We start from the raw sequence: 13233 nt of genomic DNA on the forward strand, positions 1-13233 counted from the left end.
CCCAGGTAGTTGTTACACACAGAAGCTTCAAGTTACACACAGAAGCTGCTACCTTTCTAGGGACCACAAAATCTTACCACTTAATGTCTAGTATTTCCCAGGCATATATACTTTCAAGTTGAACTGTTTCTTTGAGATCTGCTACTGTAGTCCAGAGCAGAGTGGCTTGCAGTAGCACTATAGTGCAGCTTGTCAGTCTACAATAAATGCATTAGGTTCTAGATGTTCCAATTCTCTCAGCATGCTGCTGTTACAGGCATTGTAAATTAACTAGTGTCTGTTAAACATCCAGCCCAAGCTTTGTTTTCCAGGCACACGATCATCCCATGTAACAGCATTGCTCAGTCTTGACTAGTATCAGAGAAACTGATACCAACTGATGTTTATTGAGCCGATATGTGCCAAGCATGCAAATACCTGCAGGTTTCATCTCATTTAATTCCCACAACAGCTTGATGTTCTGGGTACCAGCATCACTGAGTGCTTGAAATTCAAGCAAACTAAGATTGAGTGAGCCTAAGTTACACTGAGTCTGGACAAGGAAATTGTTGCCTTCAAATTCATTACATTGCAAAACTTTGTCTGTTGCTCCTACCCTAGGAGTCTGTAGTGTAAGTATTTCCAGATAACTTCAGCCATAGAAAATATGTTTAATCTCTACCAACAGTTATTTTTCATAAATATTCAGCTTAGAAAGTGTTTGGAGTCTTTTATAACTAGTATGACAAAATCTTTAGCAGTATGGCTTATTTCATGGTTTTCAGTAACTTAACTTCATACACAACTGGAAAAAGTATATTTTTTCTTGTGGTTTTTGTCTTTCCTTTTGCCCCTGGTATTGTTTAAGAAAACGCACCATTATAATAGCTATTCTTGCATTTTCTTTCATTGAGGGGCAGAGTGAGCTCAATATTTATTTTTAAATATTAATATGCTTTTCTTTGATATTTTCACAACATTTTCTTTTAAAACTGAAACTTTCAGCTTCTGATAATTTACTGTAGTCTAGAAAAACACATGCTAGAGTTTTTCAAGTTGCCACTAACCACAGCAGCCAACAGAACATTTCACTCTAAACTATTTATTGGTTCTTGGGTATTTGCCTAAAAATTTCTGTGGCAATATATAAATGAAAAACAATTTTAATTATTAGTGTTTTAGGAAACTTTAAAGCTAAGTAGTTCCAAGAAATCAGCAAGGACAATTCAACTGACCTCCAAGGGTTCCATTGCCTAATTATGACATACCAGCTTGGAAATAGATTCTGATTTCTTAGGCACAGTACCTGAGGGCTGTTTGGGGAATAGTTTAGGAACCAAAGCAAGTATTTATGGGAAGGACATGAGAGCAACACAGCTATGTTGAAATGGTAGTCTTATATGGGCTAAAGATGGAGCCTGTTGGCTACAAATTAATACCCAATAAATGAAATTAAACTGACTCAAAGTATAATACAAATGGATAATTCATAAATTTGTACCTCTGAATAACTGATATTTCCTTTATTTAATTATTTTCAGAAAGGGTAGACTATATATGTAAGAGGGTTATTGGTATAAAATTCAAATTTATATTTAGTGTGGTTATTGGTCGATTATTGAAACATTTGTAGTTGCTGAACCATGGTGTGATTCCTGATGTGCTAAAAAATGCACTGTATCCTAACGCAAAATCTCTCTCATTCTTTGGCCACATTGCCTGGATGAGTGTTGGAACTCAAAAGTTTTTCCAATGCAGAGAATGTTGAGAGGAAGCTGGCCTGTACTTCAGCCTCCAGGATTCCTGGGATAGCTGACAGCTAGGAGACTGTATCTCAGCTGCTTCCAGATAAACAGCACATTATATCTGCATTTTGAAAATTCATAATAAGATTCATAAACTCACAAGAATACAGAAAATATTGCAGTTTTTATTTTTAGCACCTTTTTAATGCAGCATTTTCTAAATTCACAGATTAGATAAGTTTTGGGTTGATAGTCAGGTCTTAGACTGCACACAATATAATTTAAGAAATACTGACTTCAGCTAAAGTTTTAAAATAAGAGTACTGCAAGGAGCAGAAATATATTCTTGGAAAAATAGAACATAGTTCAATTCCTTAGGAAAAAATTAGAGACAACCAATTAATATGGCTGCTTGTAAAGCTTACAATGATGGAGGCTCTTCTGAGCCAGCAGAAAAATTACTGTTGAAGAGATGTTAAAAGGTATATCTGGGTTTGGTGATGTGCTCAGTGGTAGAGTCCTTTTCCAGTATGTACAAAGTCCTGTACAAAGTATTAGACACTTGCACAGATATGTCCATGCATTTGTACATTATATATATATGCATGGAGATTTATCAAGTACTCCAAGAAACCTCATTGTATGACATTTATTTATAAATATTGAAAATACCTTGGATTAAAATGACCATTTTTGCTCAAAAATCTAAAAATTAAGTGTTTATTTGCATATTTGTTTCAGTTTAAATTTTTAAAGGACAGTACTTTTTGCTCTGGCAGAAGATCCAGTTTTAGTTTCCAGCACCGTCATGGGAGCTCACAATCATCTCTTAACTACAGTTCCAGTCAGTTTGATGCCATCTTTTGTCTCTGCAGATACCAGGCATGCATGTGGTACACATGCATGTAGTATACATGAAGGAGAGGCATCCAAACACATGCAAAACAACTCAATAAATTTAAGAAATGTGCAGTTTTATTATTGCTAGTGTTGATTGCCCTGAAAAAATAATTTGATATTATTTTGAAAACAGAACTCTTCTAGAACTATTAAAACATTAAGAAGGATGGTATGTCAACTGAAACCCATAGCCTTACTACTACATCTGATGTCAAGTTGATATAGGTAAAATGTTCAGTTACCCTAATGAGAATCCTTATTCTGTTATTCAATGTAAATGGACTTAGTTGGAAAAACTCACAGATAAAAATGATGACATAAATTTTTGATTCTATGTTAAGAGTAAATCAAATCTATCATTTTATTCATTACATATTAACTTTTAGGCCCCTAAAATTTTTGATGAGTAAACAAATGTTCATTTGATCATCTGAATGTTTCATCACTATCTAAGTGGCACGTAACAGTTGATTGTTTTATTTCTCTGGTCATTAGATATAATCCATGTATTTTCTATCATTTTTTATTGAAGCCTCTCTGATGACATTAGGGGTAGGCATCAATCTATGAATATACCAGAATTTTGTTAGGCATCATTATATTGACTTTTTCTCCACTAGTGTTTGGTTCTATCTTAGTTTCTGGGCCATCCAGCCTTTGCATTCTTCTGCTCCATGCAGTGCCAGGAGTGGGCTCCCTCCTATGGCATGGGTCTCAGGCTGGAACAGTCATTGGTTGGCCACTCCCACAATATCTGTGTCACTCTTTCCCCAGGACATCCCATAGGCCAGACAGACTATAAGTCAAAAGTTATGTGCCTAGAATGGTGTCCCAATACCTCTACTGGTAGTCTTGCCTGTTACAGCTGGTGGCCAGTTCAGGCTATATGTCCTCTTTTGCTAGGAGTCTTAGCTGGGGTCATCCTTGTAGATTCCTGGGTGTTTCTTTTGAACTAGGTTTATACTGGACCCTGAAATGACCCCCTATCTAGTAAGCTCTTTCAGTATGGTACTCTTCCACTTACACCACCCCATCTGATCCTTCATGGTCCCATCCAGATCTTTCTCCAGTCCACCCACGAACTCTCTTTTATTTCCTCTACCCAGGAAGATCCAAGTGTCCTCTTTGTTACCTAGCCTCTCTGGGTCTATGGATTGTATCATGGTTATCCTTTACTTTCCATGTAATATCCACTAATAAGTGTGTAAAACCATGTTTGTTTTCCTGAATCTGGGTAACCTTACTCAAGATATTTTTTTCTAATTTCATCCATTTGCCTTTGAATTTCAAGATATCATTGTTGGTAATAGTGGAGTAATACTCTACTGTATAAATGAATCACATTTTCTTTATAAAGTCTTCAGTTGAGTGATATCCAGATAGTTTCCAGATTCTGACTATTCTGGCTACTATAAATATAGTTGAGCATGTGTCCTTGTGGTATGATTGATAATCCATTGGGTTAATGCCCAAGACTAGTATAGGTGGGTCTTGAAGTAGGTTGATTTCCAGTATTCTGAAAAACCTCCATATTGATTTTCAAAGTGGCTGTACAATTTTGTACTCCCACCAGAAATGCAAGAATGTTCCCTTTACTCCACATCCTCTCCAGTCTGAGCTATTCTGACAGGTGTAAGGTTGAATCTCAGAGTTGTTTTGATTTGTAGTTCACTGATGGCTAAGGATGCTGAACAGTAATATTTTTCATCCATTTGAGATTTTTTTCCTTGAGAATTATCTGTTCAAATATGTACCCCATTTTTAAATTGAATTCTTTGGGGATTTTTTTGATGTCTAGTTAGAGTTCTTTATATACTTTGGAAACCATTCCTCTCTATGATAAAGAGATGGTGAGGATATTTTCTGTAAACTGCCATTTTGTCCTGTTGACAGTGTCCTTTGCCTTACAACAGCTTTTCAGTTTCATGAGGTCCCATTTTAAAATTGTTGAAACATTTTATTTGAGTAAAAATAGTCCTTTCTGAAAGAAGATCTCATCCTGGCACCAAAAGCACCTGTGTAACAGAAAACATTGTGGAGATCAAAACACTGACAACAACAACAATAAAACACAGTTAAATACTTTTATAATTCATATACAATTGGACAAAATGGTCTGTTTCCCCATAAAATGGTTGTTTGCCTCCAACCTCATGTATACAAGGCAGCTGGCCACACACAGTGAGTGTGAATGATGCCAGAGAGTCTGGGTCAGATGTTGTGGTGGAGCTTGTGTTAATGTGTGTTCACCTCAGAACATTCTCATACATGTTGACAAGGGCAGGAACAAGCCAGGAGAGTGGACATTCTCACTGACACTGGATTCAAGCTGTTAAAATTCTAGTTACCACTGTATGCATGATGCTGTGAGGTGACTGAGCACAACCAGATCAGTAGGGGGTCCCAACTGATTATCACAGATAGATCCTCACAAGGGTGTTTGAGAAGTATATTTTTATTGAACTGGCCTTCCCCTATAAGCAGATTGATGACTACCTTAAGTGTCGTCATAGAACCTTCATCCAGTAACTGATGGAAGCAGATGCAGTGATCCATAGCTAAGTACTTGGCTGAGTTTCCGGAGACCAGTCCTAGAGATGGAGGAGTGATGCATGAGCAAAGGGGTCAAGACCATGATGAGAAAACCCACAGAAACAGCTGACCTGAGCTAGTGGGAGCTCACTAGTGGACGGACAGTGGGAAAACCTGCATAGGACCAAACTAGGCCCTCTGAATTTGGGTTGCAGATGTGTTATTGGGGCAGTCTTTGTGGATACTGGTAGCGGGACCAGGATTTATACATTGTTCTTTAACTGGCTTTTTAGACTCCATTTTCTTTGGAGGGATACCTTACTCAGCCTAACTATAGAGTGAAGGGCCTTGGTCCCACCTCAAAGTGGTCTGTCAGACTTTGTTGACTCCCAATGGGAAAGTGCATAGGGGTGGGGTAGGAGGAGGTGGGGTCATCGGGAGGAGGGAAGGGAGTGGGAATGGGATTGCTATGTAAAATGAGAAAAGATTGTTTTAATGATTAAATTAGTTGGTTTTAAAAAGTAGATTTCTAAAGTAATCAGAGGAGTTCGTGTACCAGATACCCACTTCCTGTCTTTTGAGTGTCAGGCTTTCTTTTCTACTCTTATTTCTTCCACAAGACATTAATTCTTTGCTGTATCACTAGCATGAAATAGAAAATGAAATAAAATGAAACAATCTGCATTGAGCCAAATGACAAACCCTTAAAACTATGGAATACTATCCATAATTTTTAGATCCTCACATAAGTTTTAGATACCCTTGGCACTTGCTAAATCAAATATTGTGTTGAAAATAGAAACCAATTAAATTCAAAAACGGTTCTTATAAACTGTTCAAGTAAATCAACTTCCTTTAAAATTACCTGCTAAATTTTCTTCAAACTTGTGTTTGCATCTTTCTAAACTTTTAGTACCTCTGAAATTGGGAAGCTTTCTTACATTTCATAGATTTGGTTCAATGAAATACGGCATTGACCTAGAAACTTCAATGACAATTCTTTGTTTTTTAATAAGTATGATAAGGCTCAGCTGTGAGGGACAAGACTAAAAATGGCGGTGGCATGAGCATAGCATACATCATCCCTCCATTTTGTAAGCAAAGCCACAGAGGAAGAGGGTCCTGGACCCAAGCTGCACTTTGGTGTTACTCCTTCATCTCTTGTTCCTTCATTTCCAAGGTGGGACAACAGCTCATGGAGACTCCTCCATGCCTATCCATAACACTTAATTTCTGGTAGCAGGAAAAAGCAGGAGTAGAAAAAAAAAAAGCCCGAGTAGTCTTTTAAAGAAAATTTTCAGACAGTACAAGTGTCATTTCTGTGTATTGTACTGGAAATAGTAACAGCGGCACCTGGAGTCTGGCCAGTGTAGTCTCGTTCCTCAGCCTGCATGGGCCATGATAAAAATTCTATGACTATGAAGAAAGGATGGGACTGGAGACCTGGCACTAGCCACTGAGCACGAGGTACCAGAGAATCATCAAAGGATTCCAAAAACTAACATGCAAAGTTAAATATTCTTGAGGATGAGAAATATCCATATATTCCCAGGCTATCAAAAAAACATCCTTCTCCTTCCCAGAATTAAGTATTTTAGAGAAATGTCTTGGTATTCTTCACCACTGAGCTGGAACTGTGAAATGTTGGAATAGGCTTAAGTTTTTGGTTTCATTATTTAAACTTTAGATGTTTTTGGCTACCCAAATTAAAATGGGAGAGAGGGTGACGTTGGAGCTGACGACAGTAGGGTGGGTGTTCCACATAGTGTGTGCCCTGTAGGTATAGAAACAACATATAGATTCATAAGGGTGTTCTTAAGAAAACAAATGTGTCTTAAGGCTGTCTGTAATTGCCTTTCCATTCTCCATAATCGGACTAAGTAAAGAGGGTAACGTAAGTGAGTCTCTGGTGATTGGCACTCTGTGCTACGTCTGTTCATAGCATCTTCATAATCTCTAAGTAAAATGTAGAAATAGGGAGGTGTTCATATTAATTTTCAAATTGGCAAGTGTTGGTTTGGGAATAGAATTTAAAATTGATTTTTTAGCATAACAATATAAACAATTAAAAATGCCCTTTATGGAAGAATACATATTCTGTTTGAAGACAAATTTCTTCCTTTATATGAGATATTACATTTGAAATTTCTGACACTCTTAGGTTGTCCTCTTGGTTCTTTTAGTTATTAGGTAATATTTTATCAAATTAATTAATTAGAATATATCATTTATTAAACCAGAATTCTTTAGCCAGTTCCTGAAAGTTATTATTTTGGGATATTGTTTTTACTTATTAACTCTTGAAAACTTTCTTGGTTTCTAATAGAATGCAATACTTTGGGCATCATGGGATGTAACATTTTCTCTGTGTTCCTTAATTAAATCATTTGATATCATGAGGAAAATACAATTGAAGGTAATTTCTCTGACTAGCTTCAGGTCAGAGAGACTTCCTTTCATGGAAATGATATTAAAAAGTGATAAAAAGTCTTTAAAAGACCAATACATGAATTTCATGAATTCTTCTGTCTTATTGTGTAGTTAAATATGTTTTAGATAAAAAATCATTATAATTTATTTGTCTCTATTATGTTATCTTACTGAGGATTATGGCTTTTTTTGTAATTTTTAGTTTCAAAGAATGAATCATGAAAGGAGCAAAGGAGTGCCACAATAGTTTAATGGGCCCAAAGGAGAAATCATATTTTAAGAGATGAAATCTACCTGACTTAGCCCCCCTCCCTCCCTCTCTGTCTCACACACACACAGTCACACACAGATACACACACTTTTATTATTATTAGACTATCTTGGGCAAAACAGTCTGATCATCTCGCAAATGTGGAAGTCACATTCTACATCACTAAATTCTGCTGGAGTGTACTGTAAATGATAGTTCTTAATTGCCTCAACAATTAAATACAATAAATTATATTGTATTTCAAATCCATAAAATAACAACTGACATTCATATGCTCAAGTTTTCTGGATGCTTGAGGCAACTTAATGTGATATGCACTTAAATGCACACTGATAAGCTGATGAGAGAGATACGGGGAAGCACAGGTGATGTGTAAGCCGTGATTTTGTTTGGCATTTAGAAGGACACCTTTGAGACTGAGTCTGGGTCTCCTTGGTCACTTCTCTTAGCTTATGCTGCCCCAGCTCTGAGGTTCTGTTCTATGGTCCATCTAGCAGCACTGGCATTTCAATCAATTTCATCACCAATCCCTGTCATGCTCACCCTTGTCATTGAGGCCATTTGTGGTAACCAACATTATGTCCTTCTCTCTTCCGTCTAAGCAGCGAAACTTTTAGGAATGGACTCAGAGTTTCTTACTCTCTCATTGGGTGGTAATAGTTCTCTAAGTCGAAAGTGAATTTTCTCCTCAGTGCTCTAATTCATAAGTTAGTTTGGATGAATGCATTTACTTCATAGAGACAGATACAGTTTAAATTTTGCTTGCTTTAGACTTTGAGTCTATTTTATAATTGTTAGAAGTCAATTTTGGTAAGATGTCAGATTAGTAGCATCACTAGCACAAACCATGAAACGATTAAGTCAATGAACTTTTACCATTTACCGACATTTAAGTTCTTATACAAGGTGCTGCATCCACGTATTTCTCATAAAAATGACAGTAATGGAGCATGATGTCAGAAAAATTCTAAGTCAAAGGTCTAGTCTGAGGAGAAAGTCCTATTTAGCTGGGTCTTTAGCATACCCATTAGCCTTTTAGAAGTCAGTTACCTCATTTATTGAAAAGGGTTGCAAATATCCCCTTTTACTATGTCACCTAGACATGTTGAAATAGTAGCAAGAACTGACCCTGTTGGGAATTTAATGTGGGTTTTTATGACATCATGGTACTATATCTTTGGTATTATACACATTTTAAAGTTCTCTTTAATCTTTCAGAATTCATGAATATGAGCACATTAATCTCAGTTTCATTTCTCATAATGATGCAAAATTGAATGATTTCCTGTGTTCATATGAATTGCCCTGAAAGCCTTTGTTTGAAATTCTTTCACCTGACAGTCATATACACTCTCCAAAGGAGGAGAGCTATAGAAGTAATATTCTTTACAAGGGCTGATTTTTCACAATCTCATATGTCATTTCATGTGAATGAGCAAGCCATAATTCAAAATGACAGGGACACTGGTAGAAGGGTCCTTGCACTACATGGCAACCAGAAAAAAGCCTCCAATCCATGCTGTGATTCCCAACATGCAGCTAGCTGCCTTTAAACCCAAGCAGAAAGAAATCCCCTGTAGCTATGCTTCCCTCAGAAGCCTTAATGCACAAAATAATTTAAAATCATTATAAACACTGCAAGAGGGCATGCATGCATCTTTCAGTGACAGTGTGGACATTCTTGAAAACTTCTAATATATCTGTCTCCTTTCCCTTAGGCATCTTTTCCTGCCAAAGCCGATCTTCCTGAGGTTTTCATTGCTTCTTATAAGTGGCCTGGATGGACTCATGGTCCATTGGATCAAAAAAACTGTGCTGCATCCTGGGCTTTTTCCACTGCAAGTAATGACATTGTTTCAATCACTTCCTCATAACTTCTCCTGTCTTTAGAGCATGGTAGCGTAGTTGGACAGTTTATAAGCTTGGAGAATGTAAAAAATAGTAAATGGTCAGTTTAAATATTCTGGCCAAAGTAATGAACCTGGAGGTTACAAATTATAATCTAAATCTTGGATGTTAGTGTCTAATGTATATAGATAATGAATAAATTAGCAAAATTAATTTGATTTTGAGTTTAAATTTTAATTCACTTTTATCATAATGTCATCAAGATTTCTAATATTCATACATAAATTCACATAAAATCTTTACATTATTTTTATAAGATTTATAAAATTATAGTTATTAAGCTATTTGAAGCAAAGTTCAATTCTAGATTAAATCATAGTAGATTGAAGTTTTGCACCTCATTCTATACAAAATAAATCTTTAGATTTTAAATTTACAGTGATATAATATCTTTTAATAAGATTGCTTTCCAAAATAATGTTAATATTAATATTCATTTTAAGTTGTAAGAAACATCCCTCTAACAGCTATTTATTGGTCCTAAAGCCAATAAATAAGATATTCTGATTGATCCCAATATTTGATCTCCAAAATTATCCCCAAAGACCTTTTCACACTAAATAGAACCTACAGTGATAATGTCTGGATACTATCAACATCTTCATAGAGCTATGTTCTGCTGCTTTGATGTAGTCCTAAAAGAGCACTCAGGAGCAGGCTAAAGCATCTCAAAATTTCCAGCTGAAATGGTCCTCGCCCTGATTTTTTTCTTCTCCTTTTACATTTGACTACAATGGAAGTGTGGCCACACTGTAGTACACTATAGTCACACACAAGTTGATTTTTGCTACCATTGATCCATTTCCCATTTTTCTATGAGGGCAGAGATATGTCATCTCTTTCTTTTTCTATTCTTTGCCAGTTAATGTATATTTATTTTTCATGTTAAAATTTTAAAATAGTATGCATGATATTGTCATGGCATTCCAACACAACAACAATAAAACAAAACAAAAACAGAAGACGTCCACACCTAGTGACACATTTCCTCCAGTGAGACCGTATTTCCTAAACCTATCCTAATGCTGCAACCAGCTGGGAAGTAAGTTTTCAAATTCTGGAGACTATTGGAGACATTTATCATTCAAACAACTATGAAATACAGCTAATTACTTTTAATAGTAGTATAGTAATGATGGTTATAACCACAACTATGAATATACTCACCTAGTTGCACACACATACAATTATATGCATATATATGTGTGTGTATCTATATTTGTATATATAGAATTAACTACATGTCTACTAAAATAAGATTATTTTTAATCACATAATGAATATAAAAGTTTGGTTTAACTATTTAAGCTATAGTATAATGGATTTGTAGAACCTTAAATTAACAGAAATATGACCTCCAGGGAAGTTGCACCAGAAGCCAATGTAAAAATTAAGGATTTGGTTTACTTTAGTGTATAAAGTTACACTAGATTAATGGATTAATTAAAAATGAATTAAATTATAGTTAATATTATTGTGTTAATTTTTTTCATATGAAACATAGATTTATCTGCAACTCTAGGGAAGATGCTCTTCCAGGTGCAAGAGTTAGACAATTCAAGTACATAAATCTCTTTCTTTCAGAAAATCTGCCACTTGGCAGGTTTCTGAATGAAAAAAGGGTTCAAATATATATATATATATATATATATATATATATATATATATATATATATATATGCTATAAATGAATACAGAACTAGCAAAGCCATTGAGAAGTGAGTTACTGGAGCAATATCAATTTTGAAATGTAGTTGAGGGTTCAAATAAAAATGCATTAGAACTATGACATCACATGTTATTTTTATATTAATCAGTATTTTGTTTGAAACAGGTGTGGCAGCTGATCGGATAGCAATTCAGTCCAATGGTCGATACACAGCCAATCTCTCCCCTCAGAATTTGATCTCTTGCTGTGCCAAAAACCGCCATGGATGCAACAGTGGAAGCATTGATAGGGCTTGGTGGTTCCTGAGAAAACGTGGGTAAATAACTGTTCGACATGTGTTTCTAGGATTCTTATGCGTGTTTTCTTTTTTACATGAGGATATAGAAAAAGATTGGTTTCAAGATTCTATTTTACAAAAGGAAACTCTAAAAACGATGCCACATCTATATAACCATAAGTAAATGCCACACTTAAAAATATATTGCACTAGTCTTCTGCTAACATATCAGTCACTGGAAATAGTGTTGGAAGAAGGTCCACATTTCTGGCTAAATTAATGTGAAGACTCAAAGAAGTATTTGTTCCTGTTGCTCGAGCCAGATAGTTTTATTGGGTTGTCACAGAGGGAGTAACATTGGTCAATGCCACTGATAAATCTGTTATTCCATCTGGTTATCCATATTGAGGAGTATAGAACTCCAGGAAAAGTCAGATTAAACACAAGAAAAATACAATAAGTGAGCAATTTAGAGTTTTCATGACCCATTTGTTTCTATCCTATTGGATGGAAAATGGCAAGTGGCATTGTTTCAGTCTCATGTAGTTTGATAGCTATATAATATCCTATGTCTAATGTATGGCAAAGTTATTAAAGAACAAAGGGAACTCTAGCTGATAGACAGAGATAGTTGTTCTTTATCATATAAGACTAAAGTGCCTGCTATTTCATGGCATCTGATCACAGCCAGTCATCAGTGAGAGGGATGGCAGGTATTCATGGGAGCTAATACATTAAGTTATTTAATATATTTCACCCAGTAAAGAATTGTTGTGAACTGAAGTTGCCTAATTTGGTATCTTCCAGTATGGTTACCTTTTGCTTGGTCTTATGATCAGATGAAAGAGTTGGCATATCTACAATGCAACCCCTACACCTAGATCTTAGAACAAATTACAGAAGAGGGGCAGAAAGATGAAGAGAACCAAGATGCCTACTATGAGACAGAATATAGATCTAGTCTATGATATCAGTACAGGGAGTCAGAAACAGGAATATAGCAGGAAGTCACTTGCCAGATACACTAATCCACTGGTGTACACTAAATTAAGTGGGAGACTCTATCTAAAAAAGACGAGAATGAAAGGAAACCAAATTCAATCGCCATCCTCCATATGTGTAGTTAAGGACACAAGCACCATCACACATGTGGGCACACATAAGTCACACACAAACTTAATATGTTTATATTAAATATATTACACATAATTTGGCACTGCAACCCAACTAAGTATCATTGTGTTTATTTGTTTAGCCCACCATGACAAAATGACATAGACAATAGACATTTTATTCTGGAGTTGCAAAGTCAAGATAAACATGGTGGCTGATTCAGCACATAGGAAGTGATGTTTTCTTGGCTGGCAATATCTACCCTCTCATAGTATCACCATGTAGCAGAGAAATAGTTTCTCTTCTTATGAACAGAATAATCACGTCTATAAGTGACCTATTCTCATGATCTCACTTAAACTTGATTATCTTAAGGCCAAAGTTTAGATATCATTACCTAAGCTTTGGA

At 35.7% G+C, this 13233-nt stretch overlaps 1 protein-coding gene across 1 annotated transcript in view; it reads left to right on the top strand.

The window, feature by feature from the left end:
* The window catches only part of Tinag (tubulointerstitial nephritis antigen), an 85985-nt gene that overhangs the window by 25361 nt on the left and 47391 nt on the right, over positions 1-13233 (top strand). The window contains exons 5-6 of the mRNA XM_075967744.1: positions 9576-9699; positions 11600-11750. Coding sequence (XP_075823859.1) covers positions 9576-9699; positions 11600-11750 — 275 coding nt within the window. The remainder of the gene's footprint in view (positions 1-9575; positions 9700-11599; positions 11751-13233) is intronic.

Source organism: Microtus pennsylvanicus, chromosome 3 (genome assembly GCF_037038515.1).
Source record: "Microtus pennsylvanicus isolate mMicPen1 chromosome 3, mMicPen1.hap1, whole genome shotgun sequence".
Classification (NCBI taxonomy): domain Eukaryota; kingdom Metazoa; phylum Chordata; class Mammalia; order Rodentia; family Cricetidae; genus Microtus; species Microtus pennsylvanicus.